Genomic DNA, 27,892 nt, shown 5'->3' on the forward strand with positions numbered 1-27,892 from the left:
CACAAGGGAGTTTCTTTATCTGTACCTTCACTGTCCCTGTTGCCCTCCCGTTTAGACAGAAATCTGACTTAGATGTCATTATGCAAATTCCCTTCTCATTTGCATCAAAGGTCAACAGCTCCCAAGTTTTGGGAACGTAAGGGAGTTTCGTTGCTTCGGCCGGGGTTGGAATATACTGTAGGCACTGTGATTGAATATTGTGCATTTTTTGTGTGATATAAATATCTGTATCATCTAAAGTAGTATGCAGTGTGCAAGGGATGATTTCAGTCAATTAACACTTCAAGACATGTTTTATAAGATGTAGAAGAATGTAGTATTTGTATGATATTTATAAATTTTATATAACTTAATGACCTCCCTCACACACACATAATTTACCTTTATTTAATACTGTTCTTTTTTTTAAAAAAAAGTGACTTGGTTTACAAAGCCCCCTCCCCTCTGATAACCCGTGAGCCCTCCCTGGAGATCAGTTCTAGCTACGGGCCTGCCGTACAGCCCAGTACTTTTCGTGCTAATGGATACACAAACACACACACACGCAATATTTCAGGGGAACGTGGAGTACCGAGAAGATCCTCTCAAAAACCGGTTCTTACCTCTTCCCCTCCCCTATCGAGTAAGGGGTTCCTGAGTTGGGAACATTCTACTTCAAACATTCCATATGAAAATATCAGTTCCTGAATTGTGAAATTTCGTCAAAGTTCGTGAGTTGGGACATCACTCCCCCACCCCCTCATCGCGTGCAGATTCGTTAATCTCGTCTTACGCGGTCGGACAGTAATAGCACCTGTTGTAAATCTAAGGATCATTTTCGGATAGAAAAAGTATTAGGCTACTGAAGTGCACATTGTTTATTCAACAAATACAAAAGTACTACACAAATACTGCTTACGTGCCACAAAACCTATAATTATATCATGTACCAATTGAGAGCATGTACTCGTACAATTAAAGCAGCAGTTAGTATTGTACTTTCTCATTGAAAAATTACACAAGAAAGGATGAAAAACTTCATCGGTGGATAACAACTTTGAATACAAATGACGCACGTTGTTCTAACGTCACAAATGTTACAATTAAATAATACTAAGAAAAACCTGAAAGCAAAAACTTTTACAAGTCCTCGTCTTCGAATTTCTGGTTAATTTCAGCCAAAACTTCTTTAATTTCAGAGGCGATCACTTGTGTCCTCGGAACCTGTACCTTTAGTTTCTCAAGTTGGGTCCTAACTAAGTCTTCAGCCACACCAAACTTTCCTTTATGGTCCTCGTATAGTTTGTTCGCCTGCAAGCAAAGCAACGACTGGTTAGAGATTGTGTGCACTATCCTCAGGGTAGACCCTGACATTTTGTAAGGAGGTCCTCAGTGACATAATTTTCAATTGTTTTACAGGTGGAGTAACATCACATAAAGGTCTTTGATTTTCTGGATATTAGTAGCTTTGCAAGTAAGTTAACAAATATCCTTGATTTTATGTTCAATTGTCATAGGAAATATTTAACTGAAGAAGAGAAGGTACGTATTCAAACATTAAAAAGTTCAGCTAATCAGGAAGCTGAGGATGAATTATTTCCATGCTCTTCTTGAAATTGCAATTATTTTTATTATTATTCCATGCTCATTTAAGGGTATGCTGTTAAGTGTAGGCTTATGTGAAATTATTTGTTTTTATTTTACTTCTGTATTCATTATCTTTTGTTTATTGTATATCTATGTATGTTATTAACTATGTAGGCAATGACAAGGCTAGATGGTATCAGATCCTATGGCTCCTTTGTCAGCTAAACGAAGGTGAAAGTACATGCAAGGACTCGAACATGAGAGGTACGGCTCACCATGCAACACTGACATCTCTCTGTCCTCTGGAATGAAAATGTATTCTTCCCGTCTCTCTTCTATTTATATCTTTATTAGGTCCACCTTTTCCTGTATCTTTCTATCTTTCTACCTTTGTTTCCTTAGTTCCTACTCTACTTTTGCGCTTTTCTTTTGACATGATTTATCTCCCGTTGTGTGCCCACTCTCTCTCTCTCTCTCTCTCTCTCTCTCTCTCTCTCTCTCTCTGTCTCTCTCTCTCTCTCTCTCTTTCTCTCTCTCTCTCTCTCTCACTATCTTGTACCTTTTTCCTCTCTCTCTCTCTCTCTCTCCATCTTTCTCGTTTCTGCTCGATTCTGTATCTCTCTCTCTCTCTCTCTCTCTCTCTCTCTCTGTCTGGTCGTAGATTAGCTTCTTTTGTTTTTCTATATGTTCTTCATTCTCCATTCTTTCCATCCCTTCTATTTCTCGCTCTTTCTTCCCCTTCATTTATTCCTATTCCCTACTCAGATTTTCTAACGCTCTTTCTATGTCTTTTTTACTTCACCTTAAAATACTACTATCTTCATTATAGCTACCACAAAATAACCTTCGGCCATAAGCCTTCGCGCCTCTTCCCCTCCATTCGTACAGCTCGGGCCATAAGGAAAGCTGTTCCACTCGACCTCTTTCCTCCACTTACTACTACGATGCACCTGCTGTTCTGCACAGGTTCGATCGTCAGCTTGGGTTCTCAACATAATAACAAATGAACACGACGCCATTAACCAGCTAAAGACCGCAACCTTTCGGATTTCTAGCCGCAACAGACACCCTCTTGAAAAATTATCTGCTGATGTCAATGAAATAATTCCGATATTCCTGCTGGCGAAATAAAGCATCCTGAAATGATATGCAACCATGCCAACGCGTAAAACAAATGGGTTTGACTACATGTAAGATAAAAGTAAACAGGAACAGCTTAAGGATCTCACTGTGCTGTTAATGCTTTGAAAGGGTTGATGATAATCAAGAAATAAGGAGAATGAATATTTATTATAAGAAAGTTTATTAAAAGAATAAAACAGTTCATACCTTGTCCAGATATTCCTGTGTCCTGATCCGCCCAAAACATTTTGAAACCCTCGTTTTCCAAATATCAGGTTCGTCGGCATACCTGGCCAAAAAATCACATGATATATATATATATAGACACAGACAAACATGAGGTAACATATTAGAATGATTTTCTTCAATAAAATATTAGTACGAATAGAAATTAAGGAGGTTCATGTAGGGTTCATCTTATAACTTTCAACTACATTCAATGCCGTAAAAAGAGTTTCCAGAAGCTTCTAGTAGGCTATGTAGTTCAAATATTAATTTCCCTTAACGACATATTTCAAATCCAGTACCTTTCACTTTAAATCGAGTTAAATAAGTCACACTTTGTGCTTCCAGTTGGTTGGTTGAGTTAACAATGAGGCTTATTTACACCTGTTACAATTTACAAAGAATAGGATATTTGAATATTACTACGACTCACTGAAAGAAAGGATAAGTTCAAGATGCAAAATATATTATGTCCCAGAAAATTTCTTATAGTCAAACAAGGTTTCGTTTCACCTACAGAGTGACTGTTTACATAAATCATTTGGTTGAGTTCTCTTAACAAATATATTAGTTTGACGTTACTTTTGTCCATTGAAACATTGTCCATTACATCGAAAGAAATGTTTTGTTCCGTTAAGAAAAACAACATGATACTCGTACTGACTAGTGTGACAAGAGCAAACATGGCGGATCTACAAACCCACACTCTTCGAGTACTTTAAAGTCGTGGAGATTTGAAACACTGATACGTACATTTGCTGGTAAGTGTAACAGTATTGATGTTAAATGTTGTTAAATATGTTAATTAGGAAGTGTAAATCATAGAAATATATACATACAGGCGTAGAAGTTCAATGCAAAATTTTGATGTGGTTTTGTCTCGTATCTTAATTTGTAATTCTTATGTAGTAAATATGTAATATCTGATCATGCTGAATATAAAATAGCTACAATACATTACAAGTGGTGCAAGCGTGTTTTACGTTAACACAGGCACAATAGCTCAGTCAATATAGCATCCTGAGTACCATACGGTCGACCTGTGTTCGATCCTTGGGTTAGATGATCTGGGCCAGGCATTTTCCCAACAGTTAAAATAACTTTTATAACAATTTACCTTTTGATTGTAAGCTACTGACGTAGCAGTGCAACGTGTATCGTGTTGGTTTCTGTCGTATATTGCACCTTGTTACATTATGGGGTCCGTTGTCTCACTGTACTCCGTCGAAAATTACTTTGTGCTTTCTTTTAAACGAGATATTTCGATCATTTATGTAATATAAAATTGGTTCAAACATGTGGAAACGCATATAGCTGAGACATTTAATCCCAAAATATCGTCAGCGTAAGTATCAACTTGCCATGCGAAGTTGTTTCTCCAGTTTTTATGAGTAAAAACCGGTTGTGTGCACACTCAAATAGCTAAAGAACACATCGAAAATTGCTATCAGCCCCATACCTAACCCTCCTAACCAAACAATGTAATATTATAACTGCTGTTGTGATATGCCGTGTTGGGTGCTACATTCACTTGCATGAAACTTTCAGGCTGTTCTACTTCATGTTAAAGTAACAGGTGTACTTCTTTTCACAATAACACAATTCTGCAGGCTAAAAGCAAGGGAACATGAAAAAAAATAATTTTCTTGAGAGGGTTAAACACATTGTTATGTTAAAAAGATCAAACAGCGTGAAATGAGGTTTTGAAATTTTTATTGCATTTTTATTCTTTCACTCATCAACATTCCACAAAATAAGTATTTTAAGCTTGTGCGCATGAAAATGGTGCATCGTGATAGTATGCCATTATGTTCCCTTTGCCTACTCGGATATTTCCAAGTTTAACCACAAAAATGGTTGCCAGGTGAGAAGTGAATAGTGTGATTTGAAATTGGATTGTAAATCAGAAGTAAGCGACATGAACGCAGCTGAAGCAACGATAATACCTGGTAGCGCAGGGTTGCCAGGAGTGTAAAGAAAGGCATCAAATGCAAGAGAGGCGCAGAATAGCAGTTTCTGAATTTCATCCTTTTTGGGGGGAGGGGGGGGACAATAGACGAAAGTCACTGGTATTACGAAAATGTATACAAGTACGGATACAAATGCAATTGTAAGAAGTAAAAAAAATACCATGGCCCGAAAGTGGTATTTCCTTTGGTCTTCACCAAAAAAGATTTATTTCTTAATCGTAATGATGATTAGGTTAAGCAATTGGATACAGGTTCAGTTTTTGTTGATAAGTAATGTAGTTACTTATGGTTTGCATGAACAATCACACTTGTTTGCTCTGGTTGTTAGGTTCAGTGTGACTTTTACAAATAGATATACAGGGTGACTGGTAATTAGATGTATTCTCTGAAAGGGGTTAAAGTAGAGACAATTTGCAATAAATTTGACCATATGATACCCCGTCCAAAAATTAGTAGTTTTCGAGATAATCGAATTTCTTTTGTTTCTTTAAAAAATGACAATTTTCCACATAAAAACATGAATTGAGAAAAAACTGCTCATTGTATGGAACATATTTCAGCGTTTTCTGATAGCTAACGAGTAAGTGGTTCGTTGAAAAAAGAGTTCTTCCCAAATAACAATCACTTGTAAGTACCGGGTGGGTCTAAACTTACAAGTGATGATAAAAAATGCACTCTTAGTTTACTTGGTAATGTATTAATAACAAAAATGGTATGACACGAAGCGTATAAATTACTTAAATTACTTCCTTGTGTTATCTGCTATCCAACAAGGTCCAAATGTTGCTAACATTCACATTTGTGTACAAGAAATAACACTTCATTCATCTTCATCTGAATGGAATCAATGAACAATACAATTAAAGAACATTACACGTCTTGCTCAAAGTGGGCACCTCCGTTACGAATGCAGGCACGCAGGTTTTTACGGACATTTGGTCTCTTAACTCGTGATGGGATGGTGTCCTTGATGTGTTTTCCAGCTGTTAAGATCCTCTCCCTGAGCTCTTCTTGCGAGTTTACCTACCGGTGTCTTGTCATATGGCTCCAAATGTAAAGTCGCAAGGCGTCAAATCGAGCTGGGCGTCATCATGCTGATAAATCATGTCACGTCTTGTAGCTAGAGGCACATCCTCCAACAACATTGCCATCCCGTTCCTCAAAAAATGTTCATAAGTGATGCCTTTTAAGATTTGGGTCAGGAAAAATGACTCGATCAAATGATTGTTGATAACGCCCATCCATACTTCTGCTAGGGCGTGCGCCAGTGGCTGGATGAAAATTACCCAAAGAAATGGATTGGCAGAGGCGGCCCGTTTCCCTGGCCGGCTCGATCCCCCGATTTGTCGCTTTGCGACTTTTACATTTGGAGACACATGACAAGACACCGGTAGGTAAACTCGCAAGAAGAGCTCAGGAAGAGGATCTTAACAGCTGGTCAACACATCAAGGACACCATCACATCACGAGTCAAGAGACCAAATGTCCGTAAAAACCTGCGTGCCTGCATTCGTAACGGAGGTGCCCACTTTGAGCAAGACGTGTAATGTTCTTTAATTGTATTGTTCATTGATTCCATTCACATGAAGATGAATGAAGTATTATTACCACTTATTCGTTAGCTATCAGAAAACGCTGAAATAAGTTCCATACAATGAGCAGTTTTTTCTCAATTCATGTTTTTATGTGGAAAATTGTCATTTTTTAAAGAAACAAAAGAAATTCGATTATCTCGAAAACTACTAATTTTTGGACGGGGTATCATATGGTCAAATTTATTGCAAATTGTCTCTACTTTAACCCCTTTCAGGGAATACATCTAATTACCAGTCACCCATATATAAAATCTGTGAAAAATCCCTAGGCTTAGTATGTTAAGCAGTTAAATTGTGAAAGTAGCTAGTCTAGTGTGTCAATTTGTTGTCCCCCCCCCCACACACACACATATACTACATAATAGTGGTGTCAGAAGTTTTAAAATTATGGAGTTATCGTAGTTAGAATGTATTCCGAAACGGTATGTTTCTTGCACGCTGGAGCTGCATAATTTGTGCTTGAAATGTGTGAATCAAATCATAATAAATTCATACATTTATACATGAATTAAATGTAATTTGGGGAGAGGGGGTAGGCTAAGCCTAATCACTTAACCTACTCCTGTGTATTCTCGATTAGCCTGCTTAAAAACTTTCATTCATTCTAGTACATATTTAGCTTTATTTAAATTGCTGAGAAATACTCAAGAATTAATATGACAGGAATCAATGGAATTATGAGCTTAGCCAAAAATAATATATTTTAAATTTATTTGTATCATTACTGAAGTTCAGAAATGTATTGGAGTGGAATCTGTAGATTAATATTTCCTTGTTTTCTGTATATCTTATAGACAACCAATAAAACAGTAAGTCCTGGCTGGCCAAAGCAATGAACCATGGCCAGAGGTGCTGATGCATTGCCATTACCTGGAGCATTAGGCAGTGCTACAGCAGAAACTGGGATGTACGCATATTCGTAAGCACTTGTCTCATTTATTTGTAAGGGAATAAGTTGAAAGATTTATAAACAATTTAAACTGCTCAATACTTGTTTCCTGTTATTTGGGTGCTACACACGTCTATCTTTCCCAGGAGCTTCATTTTTCTATTTTTTGCTGGTGTACACATAATATCCAGTGCTATTTCTTATTGACCAAAGGATATTTCCTGAGTATATTTTTATGATGTAATAGTTTCATAATGTTATCACATTGGTAAACGGTTGGACAGGGAGCGTTCTGTAGAATTTTTCCAAACTTCTTTTGAGGCCTGGGTAAAACTCTCGCTCAGATGCATCTAACGAGATGGGAACTATGTGTAAGGGTAACTCTGAGTAGAGGGCATTACAACTGCCCCCCCCCCCCAATCGCTACTACTGAGTGTGATATATAAGTATTACCAAGCAAATTTTCTCCGAACGTGTTTATTCTTTGTTTTAGACAATGATATCATACCTTCAAGGAACAAAATTGAAACAACATGCCAAAGAAGCTGCTGACAAACACTGTAACCACCAGGTGAAAACCCAGCTTAAAAACACCCAGGGTGCAAGAGAAAAAATCAATGGAAATAGTCATGGTTAATTTGCCGAGCAACACTCGTACATCCACTGAACAAACAAAAGAAATAGGATAATTTGAAAACAGTTTTGGTTAAATAAATACAAAAAAAGTTGCAAATTCCACAGGGGCTAACTGGGACTAGCCCTAACTGGGATTCGAACCACTGTCTACACTTTACAGAATGTTATTTTGACAATACATTCTGCAGCAAATATTTCCTTAGGTGTAAGGTCAGAATGTTTTTCAACATGTTGCGTGGTCATAGAATTTTATAATTCTAATTGATCTGACGAACGAACCAACCAGCTAACTCTGTTATTTATTATATTTTTCTTTCTTTCTTAGCAAATAACACCTTCCGTGAATCCACTGGAGAGCATTATCTGTTTCAAACAGTCGAGGATTTTTTTTAAATTCCTATTTTGATGGATTGCCAGCTGAAAAAGTAACCGGACACGTTTCGATTCAGGAGGATATGGAACATTGAATCAATATTTACGTTAACAACTCTTGTACTTCAACCTTTGAATGTCTCCAGAAATCTAAAACAGAAGAAATTTTTTTATGTGAACAAAAATGTTTTAATATGTACTCAATGTGTGGGTATGATCACAAAAAAAATCATGATACTTGATTATTCCTAATAAAAATATTATTGTTCCACATCAATATGTTTAATTGCTACATGTGCAACAAGAATTTTGGTACTCTTAAATTGCTTGTGTGGTATGTTTTTTTTTTTTTTTTTAAGCAGTGAGACACCTATTTAACTGCTTGTGCTCACACGTGTAAAAGAAGTTTCTAAAATGCATGCAATTTTCGCAGACATTTTGGAACACTAATATGTGCCTTAATTATTTCTCATGCATATATCAATGATGATATAATATTAAAATGATTTCTTTAATTGTAGTTCGACTACTTTTTACAGCAATTTAGTGCAACTGCTGTAACATTAAATGCCCCTGCGTTAATATGTTTTTGTATATTTGTGCACTGGAGTAGTGTAATGGTGGAAGACAATCAAAATTTAAATATATTGAGAAACTTCATATCATTAAAGAAGTATTCATACTTTTTTCCCTTTCTCTCTATCATTCATTGAATATTACGATGCATGTTAAAAATACAGAGGTTGCTCACACAGTGAACATCCCGCATAACAAACAAGTGCACACAGGCTAGAACTATTGTACAGTACATACTGTATTTTCTACAACTTATAATTTGGTAAATTCATAGCATTTTCAACATTCTTGCCTTGGTGGTGTGTTCTGTATTTCCTCTACTAGTTTTTTTTTTATGTTGTTTCCAGGTCTTGAACCTGGCTTGGGAACAGACTAAAATAATTCCTGTAGTAAACTGGTTTAACACAGTGTGCCACTTAACACATGCTGTCCTGGAATGGATTGCGTTCATTATGCGAGACACCATTGTGTATGTATTGTGTGTGATGTGATAGGTCTGTGAGCTGATGACACTTTGCCATGTGCTTCGCAACTACTTGACTACTGCTCCTTCAAAACCCATCATGAAATATCAACAAGCACAAGTTCACGCAAAAATAACCAAAACCACCCACCTTCCTAACATTTAATAACTTCCGACCACATGTTGGCTCTTTACATTGCAAACAATCTCACCACTCTGCGTGTGTGACAAAGGGTGACCTGTATTTTATCTTTTAACACAACAATAGGACTGATTTATATTTCTTTCCATATATCGAATGGTTTAACCCTAGAACACTAGTGTACGTAAAATTTATTTGTGGTGTTCTCTCAATTCCCTTCCCTACCTCTGACACGCACGTCCCTCCACCTAGCAGTGCCTCGACCAGTCTGTCAGACATAAGGAGAAGGTAAGTGCTGATCATCTTGATTTTGTGTGTTATGTTGTGCAATGTATGTCAATTTTGCGTAGCTCTAGTAAAACGAGAGAAATCTTTCACATAATTTTGACATTCGTAAATTCGACTTGGATAGTTAGATTTTGAAAAAAAGTTTAGAAGCATGCACTATTTTCTTGCAGGATTACAATATTGCATTGTTCCTTATTTACAGTGTTATGAATATTTTTTTGGTTTAATTTTCATTGTTTGAACTTTTCACCTTCATTCTTAATGTACATATTGGCTTGACAATCAAGACATTCTTTTCAAATATTATATGTTTAATAAAACCATTCTTCTTTGTAGCTAATCAGTGGTGATTTATTCATTCTAGTTAACAGTGGTTAGAAGTCCAAAAACTAGAATTAATAAACCATGTTTATACTTTTAAAAATGAAGAATAAAACCCCAATATAAGGTATATACGTAAGTTTATTTTCAAAAGGAATCGTCACACTGTTTTCATGATGTAGAGGTTGTGTTGAAAATAGATTGCTTCATGTATGTAAAATTCATGTAGTGCTAGTTACACTGAAATATGGGAACATGCTACTGTTCTAGGTTACACTGTAGTATGGGAACGTGCTAGTGTTCTAGGGTTAATAATACTTTAAGATGTTATTTGTTGTCTATAATATCAGTGTGAAGAAATGGAATATACCATATAGATTTTGTAGCTATGGTGAATATGCCTTTACGAAACATAATGCAAAAAAAATAATTAAATTGCAATCTGTATTTGCAACATTCACAAGGCAGTGCCTCAAAAATAAAGTTCCATTTTTTTTAGATAAGTGTACATTTCCTATGTCCATTGTAACCGGTGGTCTTGTTTAACATGTTGATCCAGTCGGTAGGATGTCCGACTACCATATAGGACACCTGGTTTTGGTTATCAGGATATGTGATTTTGGGAGGAAATTTTTTGATCTGTCCTAGTACAAGCAGCTATGGCACACATCCACCCTCATATCACTGGGGGTGTAAAGGAAGCTACAGCATAGTTCTGATCACATCTCCACTTTCGAAGATAAAAAGGAAATATATGGGGGCCTTCTATGCCCCTTTGCACCAGCATGCCGCTGTAATTAACAGCGAATTACTTTACTTCAGGATGGAAAGAAATCATTGAAGACTGGTGAAGGAGGGGGAAAAACTTAATTCACACAAATACATATGTATGTGTGTGTGAGAGAGAATTATTATTATTATATATATATATATATATATATATATATATATATATATATATGTGTGTGTGTGTGTGTGTGTGTGTGTGTGTGTGTGTGTGTATATATATATACAAATGTGTGTGTGTGCTTTTGCAGATGCTACCTTATGGGGACACTCGTCAGTTGTGAATCCACCTTGTGGGGACCACACAGACTTGTGGGGACCAAAGTCTGGTCCCCACAAGGAAATCGTTACGAAAATACATTTACAAGCCTCGGATCACTAGCCTTGAATTTTTGAGGAATGATAACGGAATTACCTAATAGGAAATACATGCAAGAACCTGTTGCATAGCATCCTTACTTCGGCAAATTTGTTTTTCACGTGTCCCCACAGGGTGGCAAATTTCAATGCAACGTGTGGGATGAGCTTACTATTTTCCACACCAGGTGGCAGAAAAGTAGCGTCCGCGTTACACACCCACACGCTCTGGTTTTACCGCCCTTGTTGGTACCCGGGGGGAAGTGGAGTAAGGGGGGAAGTTTCGGGTGGTGGTGCGGTGAGAGGAGGAGCGCTTACACGATTTCTTTCCGCGTAGACCTTGTGGGTACCGGAAAGGGTTAAACTTGACGAAACACACTTCGTGTGTACAAAATTTAATTCAAAACACATTTAAATCATGTTATTGGAGTAAACTTGGAGAATAATCCTGTAAACTTAAAAAAAATCTCTCTCTCTATGTGTGTGTGTGTGTGTGTGTGTGTGTGTGTGTGTGTGTATGTGTGTGTGTGTGTTTACAGATAGTCATAGTTTATGTTAAAAAGCAGAGTGTAAAATCCTGGGGTGGGAGAATTTCAACACACCAACAATTTTGTCCTACGAAAATTCAGTTGGTATAGGAAATGGTTTGCTACTTTATAAATACCTGATATGTATAAGTATATGTGTATTTTTATATACATATGTGTATATGCACACAAACATACACATCAGGTATTCATAAACTAACAAACCAGTTCGTTTACCAACTGGATTCTTGCAGGACAAAATTGTTTGTGGCGGGAAATCCCCCCCGCCGTCCCCAGGATTTCATTAATATTTTTAATAATAATAATTCCAACAAAATAACCTTTACTGCCAACAAGTTGATTTGGTTGATGGTACCAAGCATCTTGTTCAGAGAACTGGACCCAATTAGATACAACAAACAGATGATTTGGTTGGATGAACAAGATTAAGTCAATCAAATAATTTCGTACTCTGAACCTTCACGCTTTGCTCGCGTATAACAAACAAGGGATTTGGTTGCTGTAACTAGGATAACAGACTTTTTCCTCAGTGTAGAAACAAACAGGAGTTCCTGAAATATAATTCACGTCACCGAAATGAACCCCCTAACAGCAAATATAAAAAATACAGATACGCGAGTACAAAAATCTCTACATTATTGATAAAACCAGAGGCTGTAGATTGGCACTCAACACATACATCATCGATTAATACAGAGGATTGTTCTGGCTGTGGATTAATGCAAAGGGCGATATAAGAAAGACGTCTGGGTAATCAGTGATAGAGAGAGAGTCATAGAGAGGAAGAGATGCACAGCAGAGACAGAGTCGGAGGGGAGAGAGAGAGAAGAGGAGGAGAGGTGAACAGGCAAGACAGAAATAAACAGACAGAAGAGTCAAAGAGAGAGGGGGGACAGGAGAGGAAGGGATGGAGAGGAAAAAAATAAGGAATCAAATTCAGACAGAATTGTCAAAGGGGGAGAGGGAGAGGGCGATCAGCCAGGAAGAATGGCCAATGTTTTAGCAGCCAAGACATACTTTTTACTCACAAGGAATGCATTTCGGTACACATTAAACCGTTACTCACAGATCTTTCCATTGATCATAATGTTCCGCAAGATGGTCCAGAAGATTGTTCCAACCATAAGAGTTACTCGTCAATTTAATAAACACCATATTAGCCTGCTTCTTGGTTATTCCCTCCTTCCCCTCCAAAATATGATCCAGGACCCTGCAAGAATTAAAACACATAGTGAATTAGTGATCTATCCTCTCCACGACAAGTCTTAGGAATGAAGTCCAATATACCACAAGTATGAATGAAGAAATCTGTCACCAAGTATCGGCTTTCTTCACATTTCTCTCTTGAATATTTTATTCTTGAATGAATGAAACTTATTTTTATAGCAATTTTAATAATTTTTTTACTTCAGATAGAAATTATGTGAAAAATGTGGAGACAAGATGAAGATAAAATTTTACGCTCTATGTAATGTAAGGAGCACTTTAAAAGCTTAAGTCTCAATGTTCATTGGTTTTGGAGTTATGGTAGAAAATCGCCAGACATTTTCGTAGGGGTTTTCAGATCGTAATATAAAGTAGAAAATTGCAAGAAAATAAAAAATGTTTTTTTTTTATTACTAATAATAGACCATTAATTGTTTATTTCAAAATTAACATTGTTATAAACTTCGGGAGAGAAGGCAAGAAGTAGGTGATTATCCAATACACAGTTTTTAAAAAATGCTCTTACTCCATGTAGCTATTATATTTTGTTGTTAAATGTTTATATCCCTCGTTCTAGAAAAATCTTTGAAATGTAAGTTTCTCACATAAATATCTTGTGTTTGGAGTTCTCTAAATTGTAGGCGGATTAAATAGTGGAATATGAAAACATGGTAGACATAAGTTTCGATATAATTATTTTTAATTTCAGTTATGCTTTTGGAACACGAATTAAATAAACTTTATTTCCGTTGTAAAGTAACATGCAGAAATAAAAATATAATGTTGGCTTCTTTTCTAATTCGGAATGAATTTTTCAGGGAGGGTGATTTCTTTTTCAGAGACGTCTTTTCAATGTCACCCTATTTTTTGGTGGTTAATGACGAAACATTGGGCAACGCATAGCACTAGGTTTCACCTCTTTAATTCAAATATTTACCTCAAAGCCTGCTTGCCCTGTACTCCATCTACAACGAGTTAAGCAGAGCGAAAGAGAATGTCTTCGCCACTCGATTAGTGAATTCCATTACTTACTTTTGAACCTTGTAAGTGTCCCTAGCACAGCCGGCAATCACTCCAATGAAGTAGTTTCTGTCCTTAGGGTCAAAAGAGGTAGGTAGGTTGAGATATCTCTCGAACAGGAAGTCCCATTCCTCTCTTGATCCAAATTCTGCAACATTGCACAGGTCACGTAGATGCATGCTAGAAAAAAGAAAGAACAACTGTAACACAACATGAAAGTGTGTGTGTGTGTGTGTGTGTGTGTGTGTGTGTGTGTGTGTGTTTAATTGTTCAATTCAAAACGTGAACAGTGTGTTCCAGTTTCGCTCAATGGCTTATCAGCAGACGACAGTGTGATTTATGACACAACCGACATGTTACAAGAATTTCTGTTTCCCTTAATTTAAGCTGAAATGGTTTCTGTTGTACATGATGATCAACGCGAACATCAACGAATTTGGAACGTATATCCTTATGAAATGAAGTAAAAGATTTACTGTTAATGGAAGAATGGCAAAGTCGTGCTACATATTGAAGGTATCAATCTCTATGTGAAATTATATTTTTATTATTAACATTATTATTATATTGCGTTTGTAGTTAGACACTTTGGGTATTAATTTAATTTTGTCCATCTCTTACAGCTACGTATGTACCACTTTGCACGTAGCTTACTGCTCTATATGCAGGTTATTATATGTGTCGCATTACATGCACATGGGTTAGGTGCAGAGCAGCCTACAGGCTGAACTTCGCCAACTTATTATTATTATTAATATAAACATAAAAACAAAACACGAAGTGGATAATGGTTATACACAAAGTAATCTATTTACAAAACCATACAAAACGGTAGCATAATAAGAAATAACTTCAGGTTAGGTTAGGTTTAGTCATATTAGTCAATTTTAGCCACTAGCTTTAGTCCTATACATAAATAAATATATGTGTGGGAATGTACCATTAGATAAGTTACCTGAATATTTTAGGAATAAACTTAATTTCTTCTCGGCTGGCTGTTCCTATTTCAATTATTGTTGACTGCTGTTCATGCAGCCATCATTGATACATAGCAAATTTCCAAGATTTTAAATATTTTCAACAAAGATTTCCTGATTTTCCAAAAATGGCGGACAGGTTTCAAATTAGATAATCTTGTGCTGGTAAGCCGTAATGCGAAGAGGATGAACCACGTGAACACAACAGTTGTACAGTCACGGACACTTCTGGGTTGTAATGATCACATTGAAAGTCATTGGAGCTGTAACAACCCGGAAGTGTCCGTGACTGTACATGCACTACAAACAAACAATAATCTAACAACAAAGCACATTACATTCAGCACTGCAGTTACTATTAGAAAACGTCATAGAAATACTCACGGTACTTCATTGTCGGGGTTCTCCAAATCCATCCACTTCTTCACTTCCTGCCTGTACTTGGCTACCTGCTCGCTAGCTCCGAAAGAACTCCTTAATCTTCGTACGTTTCTCCTCGCCTCCTTTCTGGATGGGGAATCCCCTTCCTGGTCCTCTTCTCCCAGCTCCTGATAGGCTGGGTTTGACAGGTAGATGAGATAATTCTGCAAAGCGTAGCCATATAAGAACATAGATACATAATGTATGTATAATTCTAGAACATATCTCACATTTGCTATCTAGACAATTTTAATTTCGACCGCCTCCGTGACGGAGTGGTTAACACACCGTGCTACGACGACAGAAGACCCTGTTTCGAATCCCGGCCTTGATATGGGTATTCCTTGTAAGTGTCCCTTCATCAACGTCATCATATAATCACTCATCTTCGCGATTAGCCAAAGTGACAGAAAGTGAAGTAAAATAAACCCAATCAATGAATCAGTCAACAATTTTAATTTCACTCATTGAAGTCACTTTTCACTTTTCTGTTGTTAGCGTGACGGTGAGGATGAATGATGATAAAGTAAATGGTGTGACAAGGACAGCCATTGCCATTTACCTCTGTCGTGTATATGCAGTGCTGTAGGTACGTACGTTCTTGATTGAAAGGGGTACACAAACCACATAAAAATATAATTATAGATACCTAATACATACGTATATATTGATACATATTGTATATATTTACATTATATATATTATTAATTCCAAAATAAAATATACCCACTGTAAATATTTGCAAGTGAGATCTGCTAAATTTGAGAGGAACAATGTATCCCTAATCCCTTCAGATTCGACGCCACTGAACAGGATTTATATTCCACTAAAGCAAGAAAATTATTAAAGATATTTCTTGTTTCATTATCATTCTATTAGACTAATAGCAGTAAAAATATAGCATTTTCCAAAACACTATTATAAATTTCATTAAAGAAATCTTAAAATATCAATTTGGTGTGTATTAAATTTTGGAAGACAGCTAGAAGGTAACTATTGAATGACAAATCTTGGCTAATTGTCAGCTATAAATATTATTTTTAAAATTTATACTTTTGGTAAGGGCTTTTCATTCCTGGACGTCTCGTGTCTTATCAAGAGCAACAAATTAATAATTGCAATATTGCTACTTAATTTAAATACACATTTAAATACATTTCTCCCTGCAAGAGTACGAAACTGAATATTAAAATAATACAACGACGCTACTTTATTTAAATATTTAAATGCAAATACATTTTAGAGAGAGAGAGAGCATAACTGGAGTCAGATAGGTATAGAAACAGCCATAGAGGGAAGCAAGAAAATGAAATTAAAATTTTAAGTAGGTAGAAAAATGTCTAAAACTTTATACGTAGGCACACATGAATGGACACAAGTCCATTGCAAATTGAGCAAAATCTTCAATCATTACGAACTTTAGGAAAGAGTTGTGCTTCATACTTCACATTCGCCAATTATTTAACTATGACAATACCTTGTAATGCTTCCAAGCGTCTGTACCGTCAATGGATCTGCCCAAGTGGTCTGCCATTACGAACGCCATAAACCATGGCTCGTCGGTGTCCAAGTCCCTCCTAAGGAAAAGCTGCAGCCGAAGGTGGTAGGCGTAGGAGAGGTCACGTGACTTGCCCAGGTAGGCAGTGTTGTGGATCAGCTGGGCACGAGTTAGGGCGGGGATGTTCTTGAAGTTGTCGCTGTTCAAATACCGGGTGATCAGGTCCCAGTTGTCTGTGTCGTAGTTAACATAGTAAAAGCCTGGAAGAATACAACAATGCTGTGAAAACTGAATACATATGTTGAAAGATCGTTTATACAATTCTCTAGTATAAACAAAATCATAATTTTTTCTTGCTGTACGTATTGCTCGCATTGTTGAATTATTTCTCTTGTAGTCTACGGTTGTTTCAAGCATCAAAACACAGTTTACTAAACTAAAAATAAATATCTGATGAAAGGAGAGTGTTCTCCTGAAACTTCACAACAAAAAACTGTGTTTTTATGCTTGTATCAACAGTAAACAAGCCAAATAAAAAAAATCATTGCGTTAAAACTAAACAAAGTGTGTAACGCCCTGCAAGAGGTACATCAGACGGGTCGATTAGTTTTGATTGTTTTATATACAGTATTTTGCTTGTGAACAAAAGTTGGCCAGTGGAATTTTGGTAGTGGTCCAATAGATGCATTCGGTGTGGAAAGGGGCTTATTTGTATCTAGGAACCTAATAACCGAAGACTGATTTTGGGGAGAACAAGTTTAAAAAATGGATGTTTTAATTGTGATGTCAGGTACAAATTTGTCATATTTATTAAATATAATATTGCATTAGGTGTGAGAAAGTTTTACTTAGCTTTTCTACCACTTTTAGCTAATTACGAAGATGAGGATGAACGGGATTAGATGAAATTGTTGAAGAGACAATAACAAACACACTTGGACAGCACAAGCTCCAAAGAGGAGAATACTGACCGTGAGTTCATACGTTAGAGCCTCAATAGTCTGCAAAATGCAGTCCAGGATAACAAAATGAAAGAGAAACTATTCTTGAAACTTGCCATGTGTTGCACAGTCTCAGCGATATCTATGAAGAGTTTCGTAGGTGAAGTCTCCCGATAATATCCCAATTGCTACAATAGATTCTGAATTCTATTTCTATAGCACAATGATAAGAAACAAATTCACAGAGTAGTTATATGACAACACAGCGATATAACTCACCTACATACTCAGGATTAGCAAGGATGAAGTTATTGCTGTCTGGAAGCCCTGTCTGGATCTCCTGTTCCTTCTCCCGAAGGAAGACTTTGGCTCTTCTGTCGTCAAATTGAAGCTGGTCTTGAGTTGTGAAGGGCACGGGAATAGTCCACAAGATGTTCTCATCTTCTACCTTGTACTCAAACTCAATGTAGACTTTCTGGAACGAGAAACGTACGTCGGTATCTGAGTTTATTCCATTCACTTTCTTTGAGTTGGGTCCACATCTTTAAATATGCACATCTGAAAATTTTTCATTATGTCTGCAATCGAATCTCGGGTATTCCGACAACCAAACGAACACTTCCAACCTATCATCATATTTGTCACAGTCAAGAACAACTGTTAAGAACTATAGTAAACTGAGAATTCGCAACAAATATGTTAACAGAAAATATTGTTTCTATTTGTGCAGAAGTTTGATATGATCCTCCCGAACCATATCAAAGATTCGGTCATATTTAATAGTATTCTTAATTATTTTACTTTTTATATTCACTATGAAAACGTTATGAAACATGATATATTTAATAGTTGAACTAATGACCTAATTCTGTCATTCGAGAAGTTTAGAATTTGTTATTTGCAAGCTTCTTGAAAGCAAAATCTTTCATTGTTGACAATTAGTAAAAAATATGTGTTCTCAGTTTTAGAATCAAACTATTATGAAAGCCATAAGAGCTAAATTTCAGTTGGAGTTATTAGTAATATAAGCCTTATGGACATTGGGAAGAAGTTTTTAAGAATGTGACAACTTTATAGTAGAGAATATTATAGAAACTTTAAGGATCATAACTGTTGTTTTAGACATAGAAAAATGAACCTTATGGAACATACTGTTTAATCTTTAGAATATTGCCATTATACACAAATTAGTTCTGCATATCACAGCTGTAGCTATGTTTATCTTTTGTGTCACGGGAGGCGCTCTGCTTGACATGCGAGAGTATAAATACAGCTTCGGAACCTAATTCAGGGGCATTTTCATCACCGAATCCGATGGATTAACATCTTAAATACTCAGGTCCCTTTATGGGAGGGTTCAAGAACTCAGTCTTCGTTCCCAAATTAGCTTAGAGACATAGTTATTCTGTCGTATGGGTAGGTTCGCCCTGTGGACATGCTAACATGTCACCATACGAAAGAATAAGTTCATTTCAACTTTATTTTGAAATTTTCTGAAATTTTAAATAAAATCTTCACAAAATAATGTTAAATTTCGACTCAGAACTTACTGTTATTCTGACGCATGGGTAGGTTCGCCCTGTGGACATGCTAACATGTCACCATGCGTGAGAATAAGTTAATTTACGATTGCTCACAACTTTGTCATAATTCAGTTTGATTTCTTCGAAACATATACGTAATATATCTTCAATTTTTTTGCATAAAGCAACAGGACTTAATGTTATTCTGCCGTATGAGTAGGTTCGCCCTGTGGGCATGCTAACATGCCATCATACGGAAGAATAAGTTCAGATTATTTCGTCTCCATGATTATTATTTATTGATCAAGTTATTCATTATTGATATCTGGCATGGTTAGGTTTCGCCCTGTGAACATGCTAACATGTTGCCATACCCGATATCAAGTCGATGTCTCTAATATTTTACGAATTATAGCAGTTTGTATTTCTGCATATATCTTGAAGCCAGACCATAATGTCCAATTTATATTAAAATCGGAGTCAATGCTTAAAACCTTCGCCAGTCACGTCAAAGTTATGCTTCATTATGTCAAGGAGCGTTCATAAAGTTCCAAGCAAGCGCCTGGTCGTCTTTAAATAACTGATATGATAGCTTGATCCATATTATGTAAATAAACTGCAAAAGCCGCGAAGATTTAATTATAAGAAAGAAATCCGTTCTGTCCTTTATTTATGGAGATCTGTAACTAAGATGTAAATTTATAAAAGTATCTTGAAAATAAACCATCTTCAGGAAAATAATTGACCATAAAGAAGCCTACTGAAGGCGCAGACCTTTCTTCGGAAACAGATGTTATTCATTTATAAAATCTCCCTTTTCCACAGCCTGTCAAATGATTTAGTACATAACAGTCGAAGCTTCATATCCCACGTATTTCTACTACTATACCCGTACCTGAGAGGGGTCAGAGTATCCCATTAGCCCACTGAGTTTTAGCCGAGGTGAAGAAACAGATGGCATAGGATATTGAAAGGTAATTGAAGGAAATAGGAAGGTAAAGATGAGGATGGACGATTTGTCTTCGTGATTTTTTTTTAATGTAATAGCTGCGATTGTATAGTTTTTCGAATGCGATTTATGCTCGAGGACGCTGACGACAGAGGGTGGCCTAAAGGAGAGAGGAACCGCCACAAAGCCTAGTTCAGTATGAGAGCAGCCTAAAGTGTCGCGATGGATGTTTCCGCTCACTTTCTTCGTCTCCTTCGAAGTTTAGAGCTGGCGATCGAGCGCAGGTCTCTCCCCAGCCATGCAGCTAAGCAATGATGATTTTAAATAGATATTATTTTTTTTATTTTGATTTTGAGCGTTTTCCCTCATCAGCTGTTATGTTTTCCTTCCCAATTTTGCTTAACGCTATGCGTCGCTCTTCATAGTCATTCACCTGTTGATATGTGTTGATCACGGCACGGATCGGCGGTGCGAAACCTTACAAGTTCTCAAAATATATTTCAACTATCTTGCAAAATTTGTAATACGAATTACCTTAAACACTACAATTTAATATTATATATACATAAACATTGTGTGTATATATAATGCACACACGCACACACATTTTGCATATGTCTGTAAGTGTGTCTATGCATTCTAATTCCCTAATCTATACGTTGTAAGCAAAGTAATGTCCATAGAGTATAATTAAAATATGGAAGCTTATTTTACCTGACTCAACGTTGCTGTTTTGTTGTCGTAGTTTCTGTTGATGGTGACAAGAGGAAATCTGGGGTAGTCGCTCCACGTGGTTGCCATGTCAGCAAATGATATCTCCTGCGGTAATGTTCCTTCCTCGTGACAAACGTCATCGTAAATTTGCCAGAAATACTCCTTGGTGTAGGTCGAGAATTTCCTGGTGAAGAGAATTGCTATTATAACTTTTGTAGTGAAGTTCATATACGATCCTCAATATGTGTACGAGAGGCAAAGAAAAGGTGAGAAATCGGTATTAAAAAAAGAACGTGGAATACCATGAAAAGTGGTTCTAATCAATAAACAACAAGACGAACTAATCTGAAAATTATTGTTTTTAATTCCGAATGCTATAATGTGCATATTTCATCAACAAAAAGCATTAGCATCTGTAGCCTATAGGCTTTACAGACAAATGTAGTCAAACCTTGCATCATGTTTCGAGCGTTTCGACGTGCAAACCTGTCATGTCAAGCTTGCTGTAATTTTGACACGTGGAAACCAGTTGGCTTGATTCAAGCTAGATGCAAGGTTACATCTTGCCAAATGCTTTCAGCAAGCTTCTTCACTTTACCTGAAAAGATTGTTGAAGCAAGCTTACAGTGTTATCTAGGATAAATCTAACAAACGAAATACGTCATTCACGACGTACTACCGGCTTTAAACTAGAGAAACAGAATATACACACACATTGGAAGAGACTGGAATAAGTAGATGATGAGGAATACAATGATATATACATTGAAAATACATATGCAAGAAAACAATCTGAATACTTACTTCTCTATGATCAACCTCCTAAGCGTATTCTGGTGGTTAACTGGAGAAAGAGTTTCGTTGAACATAGACAATATCACTCGTTCTGAAAAATAAGGAGCAACATGTCGGATAGATATTCTTTTTGTTAATGCTACACAGACACACACAGGACTAAATATAAAAGCAGTGACACGTGAATCAAATTTTAATCACGCACTATTTTGTGATAACCGATTCTTAGATTGAGAATTCTGAGACACGGTATGATTTCAGATCATGTTGTCCCTGAACTGTCATAGTGGGATCATATCTGACCTTAAGCAGCAGCAGTCCTGAAATATTCTGATCAAAGCTTGTATACTTGTTTCTCCTGAGAATTGACTATACATCAGTGAATTGTACGTATGTATTGTGTCAGCATTCCCTAATAATGTTCAATTGACACAAAATAAATAATTTTAAAGAAAATACAATCATTAAAACTGTTGAAGACTACCCCGTAAGAGGCCAGCCAACCGAGTGTCGCAACGAAACAATGTCGTGAAAACTTGTCAATTGTTGCTTCAAAACCGTCACCTTTCGCTAAGACCGCCAATCATCAGCAAGGACACAGTCAGACAGATTACAGTTCAAGATTTGAGAAAACGGAAGGTTTATTCGCGCTGTGATCCACACTTTTTTCTCCAGTGTTAAAAGATTGATTGACTGATTGAGTTTGTGTTTTAAGTCCACTTTATGCACAGCAAGGCTAATCGGGTCTGGACCTACAGCTTAAAGTGAGATCCGAACCACTTGTGCCTCCACCGGGTATCGAACCCGGGACCCCTTAATTACAAGGCGACGACGCTACCACTGCGCCATCGAGGAGGCCTCAGTGTTGAAAGACTAAGGAACTGCAGGTTGCCGAGATTTGATTGCCACAGTTTTTTTGGACAAAGTGCTTAATCACCCTCCGTATTCGCCAGATTTAGCACCCGCTGATTACCTTTTGTTTCCAACAGTCAAATCACACTTGAAGGGGTATCTGATTCGATTTCGGTCATCCAGAAAACCTCTGCGAACACATTAAACACCAATGCGAAGGGTGACTTCTACAGAGACATGAACAAGCTGTATGAACTTGAAAATCAGTGTGTGCAGTTAAAAGCGATGTATGTCGAAGGATAAACAATAATAGGGGTATTTCATTATTTCAATCAAATACTTTATATAGCACCAGTTATAATCTTAGTAAATGCACAGTGTACAAGAACTGTATTGACATTCTTGCCAGGCTATCCTCTTTCCACTGTTAAAGCAAAGTCAGTAAAATCAAGTCCACGTGACTTGCGAGAAATCTTATTGGTTAATTTCTTATGCAGGTGTTTTACACGTATGAATGTAGTGAGCATGACAAAATCGTACCACTTGTGGTATCTGTGGACAAGCTGAATTATAGGAATTAACTCGGAAAATTTCACACTTCTCGTTCTGTCTATATAAACAGCTGCGGTACACATAAATAGGATCAAGCCAAACTGATTTCGAAAATGTACAGGGCTATTAAAAAACTACCCCGTGGTTTCTTTATTTTATTGTGGTGAATTTAATGGGGGTACATCTCTGCCTGGTGTTCAAAAGTTTTTCTTCTAATAGTTTGGTACACAGCTAACCCCATACTTAGCCGCTAGGGTGCAATGCAACATGGCGGCGTCTGGAAAGAAGACATTCTAGGTCTTGCAATACCACGAAACAAAGTCTGCTGTGACCGTACGGCGACAATGGAGGGCGACATTTCAGAACTGAGAAAAGCATTCGTAAGTGGTACAATCATTTCGTAGCTACTGGTTGTTTGTGCAAGGGGAAATCCAGAGACCGACCATCAGTGGTTGCTTTGTTGGTTTGGTGTTTTAAGTCCACTATACGCACAGTAAGGCTAATCGGGACTGGACCTACATTTTATAGTGGGATCCGAACTACTATGTGCCACCACTGGGTATCGAACCCGGGACTCCTTGATTAGAAGACGACGACGCTACAACAGCGCCATCGGCGAGGCCCTCCGAAGAGACTGTGGACCAGGGTTGCTAAAGGTACTGGAATCCATAAAGTCTCAAGGGTTCTATTAGGTTCCGTAAGAGGACCGGAACCTCTTTTCTCATACAATTTAAATTCAGTCCAAGTTGCGAATTGTTTAATTTCAATGCGGAAATTGGACACTTTTTAACATGATCCGGAGAAAAGGTGCCTGGACCGTATTTAAATTCATCCAAAAAAAACAGTTGCCGAACCGTATTTAAATTAATTCGGAAGAAAGGTTCCTGGACCGAATTAAGATACTTTACAGATAATAAGGCTATTTACCATCCAGAACCCGTTTATGCTTGCTGAGTTTCTCTCCTGGACCGGAATTGAATTTATTTAAAATTCCTGGACCCTGCTGTGGACCTTGTCCCAACGAAGCCGAAAGAAATCAGCAAAAAGATGCAAGTCGGAAACTTCACCTGCCACAAACAAATGTCTGGAGGATACTCCACAGACCGCGGCTCAAGAAACTCAGTGTGATTTACTAAAAATCATCAAATTACATTACAAAAACTCTCAGATGTTTTCTACTCATGTACCTTGAGTTTGCAATGAACAGAAACCAAGGAGTTACTAATGAATAGCCCTGTATATATACATAAAAATGCTTTCATACCATGTCGTGCTATCCACTTTGGTTTCCGCGATATGTCTGACACATCCTCGTCTCCATAAGCAAAGAACAATGCGTACATGTCCGTCATTTCCTTGTGCATGCTGGGAACTGCCTACATGGAAGAATGTCAAGTTAGCACGCTAGAATTTGATAATAGAAGATTCACAGAAAATGCAAAAGAATATGTTAATAATTATAAACGTAAATAGGAATTGTAGCTTTCCTGGCTACGTGATTCCAACAAGTGTTCTTGGATACCACCATGTTAATTCGGCGTTAAATTACAACGTTTCGAGCACATACATTGTTCGCATCATCAGGGAATTTAAGAAATGGAGACCAATGTAGGGATAAGTACACGACTATGAGGGGACAGAGTTTGGACGTTGCCTTCCTATTGGCTCGCCTTGGATCCCGGTGTTCTTATTGACACATGACACAACACAATCCAGAACGAGTCAATAGGAAGGAAACGTCCAAACTCCGCCTTATCATAGTCGTGTGTTTAACCATAAAATGGTCTCCATTTATACATTCCCTGATGACGAGAGCAATGTATGTGCTCGAAACGTTGGAAGATAATGCCGATTTAACCTGGCTGGCAACCCGAGAACACTTGTGTGAATTATAAACGTGTCATAACAATTAGTTGCACAGTCGTGGAAAGAATTACTTCAGCTTAAGACTACTCGTATTAAGGCTCTATGGGGGAAGATTTTTTTCCATGACTATACATATGGTCCTAGTCATATCTTAGTAGCTATGGTCATTGCAATAGAGCCCCAAATTAATCGCCCACACCAATGAACTTTGCTATATCCTTACGTTGCACTATTGGACTTCATCCGAAGCAGACATTGGAAATTCCTTCTTCACGACACTATGTTTATAGATTGAGAAAATAATTACCACATCCACTTACCGCGTATTGAGCTTCGACGGCATGCAATAAGGCTAATCCATCTTGGAGCTTCACGTCGTCCCACCAATCAGAAGTCACCAGTCCTCCTAGCCATTGGCCTGCTAGAACTTTTGCAAGGAACAACTTTTCATAACCTTCTAGAAGTTTTCCAATGTGCAAATCCTTAGAACTCTTATAATCAATGTTCCTGTCGACAGAGACAACGTATTCATTCACAGTGCAATATATCACAATACACAAGTTTAAATAGTTCGAAAACAGTAGATTTTTTTTCCAAAGACGTTTAGAAATGATGGTACCAAGACAAGACTTCACAGTCTCGTTTCGTGACTGATGAAGCCAATCTCGTTCTTGTCTCTAGGTTCGAAACAATAGTTACAAAAACACACTTGTGATCAGGGTGGAAAAAAATCGTGATTTTTATTTAAAAATCATTATTGATGATTCATTAAATTAAATTTATTTTTAAAAATTTAAATCGATTTTTTTAAAAAAATAAGTTTAAAATTGCTTGTATGTTTTTTTGGCACCATACATATATATTCCTTTTCCGGAATGTCTGCGGTAAAGACTTGCAGAGGCGAAAGCTTGTGGGCAAGGCGAGACTAGGTGGGGAAGGGTGTGGAATACACAATTCCCCCCTAGTAGGCTTGCGAGCTGTCATGTTTACTACAGAACTACATAACCAGTCGAGTCGCCCCTTCTCGCGCGACCCCTTCCCTCCGCGCGTTCATTGGACGAGGCACACACCCGCAACGTGCGATCAGAACGCGTTCCCGTTCTCTTACACCAGACATTCGGGAAAAGTAATATAGATATATGTTTTCGTATAATGGCTGTTTCAAGTAAATGGCCCTGCAAAAAGAAATTGAACAGTTTGATTAGAGCAAATAAAAAATTGTATGTGAATATGCATTTTTCTGTTTCTGGTTCTATATGTATGAACCAACTATGGAATCGTTTGTTGAGCGTGTTAATGAAACTATAATACATAATTTCGCTAACTTTTCCTCCAGTGAAAATAAAACATTCTGGATTTACTATATAATTTTAACTTAAAATATTTTTTATAGTCCTTGAACTTAAATTCTGCAATTTTTTTAATGATAGTTTGCAAATTATCAGCTGCCATATTTTTCTTACAGTTTAATGATAATGACAGTATTTACGGTTTAACATCATAAGTATTTTGTATATTTTTCTACATAAATTGTTTGCTAGTTTTGCCTGCAAAAATTATTGAATTTTAAATCAAGAGAAATTTAAGTGTTTGCATTTTACATATTACATTTCCTCTCGTATGAGCTTCACCCTATCAGTACAAATATTTAGATTCCTTTCTTTTCCTTTCTTATAGTTTGATAAACACCATTTAATGATAATGAGATTAATGTACTTTCTCCAAAAGTGATTCTGATATCTACAAAATCCTTATGTACATTATTCTATAAATTATTTATTTAAAGTGATTTAAATCAGTGATTTCTATAAAAAAATCACCTGACTTAAATCTTGATTTACATTGCGATTTATATCAACCTGATTTAAGTCAATTAATTGTGATTAAAAATTTACTACTTAGGTATTTGGACATTAAAGAACAGTCGTATAACACATTAAGTATAAGGAATCAGCCATCGCCTTTGAAATGTCTAAGAGCTACTTACTCTACAAAGAAAAGAAAAACCCTTTGGAGCTGTTCTGGAATTCTCACAATCATGCAGCACACGCCACTAAGGAATTGCTCTTGCAATTACTATAAGCAAAATTCAAGGTCCTATAAATAAGCAGGTAAATATCTAATAATTCTGTGAATGTTAGTGACAATTGTTCTTCATTAGCATGCAATGTTAATAGGATATTCTCCAACGTCTAGTGCTTTAAACTGAACTTATTCCAACAAGCTCTTATCTCGTCTTCAGGTAAAATTTCTTTTTTGCCAGTGGTTGTAATTGAACCTCTCTTGATACCTAGTGTTAGAATAAGTATAGTTTAAAGCACTAGCCAATGGATAATGTCTAATTAACATTGCATGCTAAGGTAAATATCTGTTCCGTGTGTCTGAAGAAATCGCATACTAACGTATTTTGTTTTAGAAATATCGCACGTTATAGGCCACAATAGTCTCTTACACATAGCCACTTTCTCTTTCTCTTTTCTCCTCTGCTTCTCTTTTGGCTCTTATCGTTCTCTCTCTCCCCCTCTCCTTCCTCCTCAGATTTTCTCTTCCTTTACATTTTTCAGCTTCTTTTCATCTATCTCCTTGTCTCATCTTTCTCTTCTCTTTCTCTCCTCCCACATCTCACTGTGAGAGCGTGTGTCTTCCCATCTTTCTTTCTTAACCTCCTTCTCCCTCTTTCTCGTCTTGTCTCGTTTTAACAGAGGCCCTTCTTCTTGTTCTCT

General features: G+C 36.9%; 1 protein-coding gene and 1 long non-coding RNA gene across 2 annotated transcripts in view; one reads left to right on the plus strand and one right to left on the minus strand.

The window, feature by feature from the left end:
* Positions 1-839: 839 nt before the first annotated feature.
* LOC145986702 (aminopeptidase N-like) overlaps positions 840-27,892 on the minus strand; it is a 31,363-nt gene continuing 4,310 nt past the window's right edge. The window contains exons 5-15 of the mRNA XM_083121014.1: positions 25,490-25,676; positions 24,568-24,679; positions 21,909-21,990; positions 21,105-21,288; positions 18,198-18,393; positions 16,957-17,237; positions 15,444-15,643; positions 14,095-14,262; positions 12,923-13,066; positions 2,896-2,977; positions 840-1,290 (exon numbers count right to left, since the gene is read on the minus strand). Coding sequence (XP_082977140.1) covers positions 1,120-1,290; positions 2,896-2,977; positions 12,923-13,066; positions 14,095-14,262; positions 15,444-15,643; positions 16,957-17,237; positions 18,198-18,393; positions 21,105-21,288; positions 21,909-21,990; positions 24,568-24,679; positions 25,490-25,676 — 1,807 coding nt within the window. The 3' untranslated portion in view covers positions 840-1,119. The remainder of the gene's footprint in view (positions 1,291-2,895; positions 2,978-12,922; positions 13,067-14,094; positions 14,263-15,443; positions 15,644-16,956; positions 17,238-18,197; positions 18,394-21,104; positions 21,289-21,908; positions 21,991-24,567; positions 24,680-25,489; positions 25,677-27,892) is intronic.
* Positions 3,590-8,549, plus strand: LOC145987297 (uncharacterized). The gene is made up of 3 exons (XR_014441649.1): positions 3,590-3,674; positions 7,273-7,397; positions 8,329-8,549. It is a non-coding gene; the product is annotated as an uncharacterized LOC145987297 (long non-coding RNA).

This window comes from Lepisma saccharinum, chromosome 4, assembly GCF_977018435.1.
Source record: "Lepisma saccharinum chromosome 4, izLepSacc3.1, whole genome shotgun sequence".
NCBI classification, from domain to species: domain Eukaryota; kingdom Metazoa; phylum Arthropoda; class Insecta; order Zygentoma; family Lepismatidae; genus Lepisma; species Lepisma saccharinum.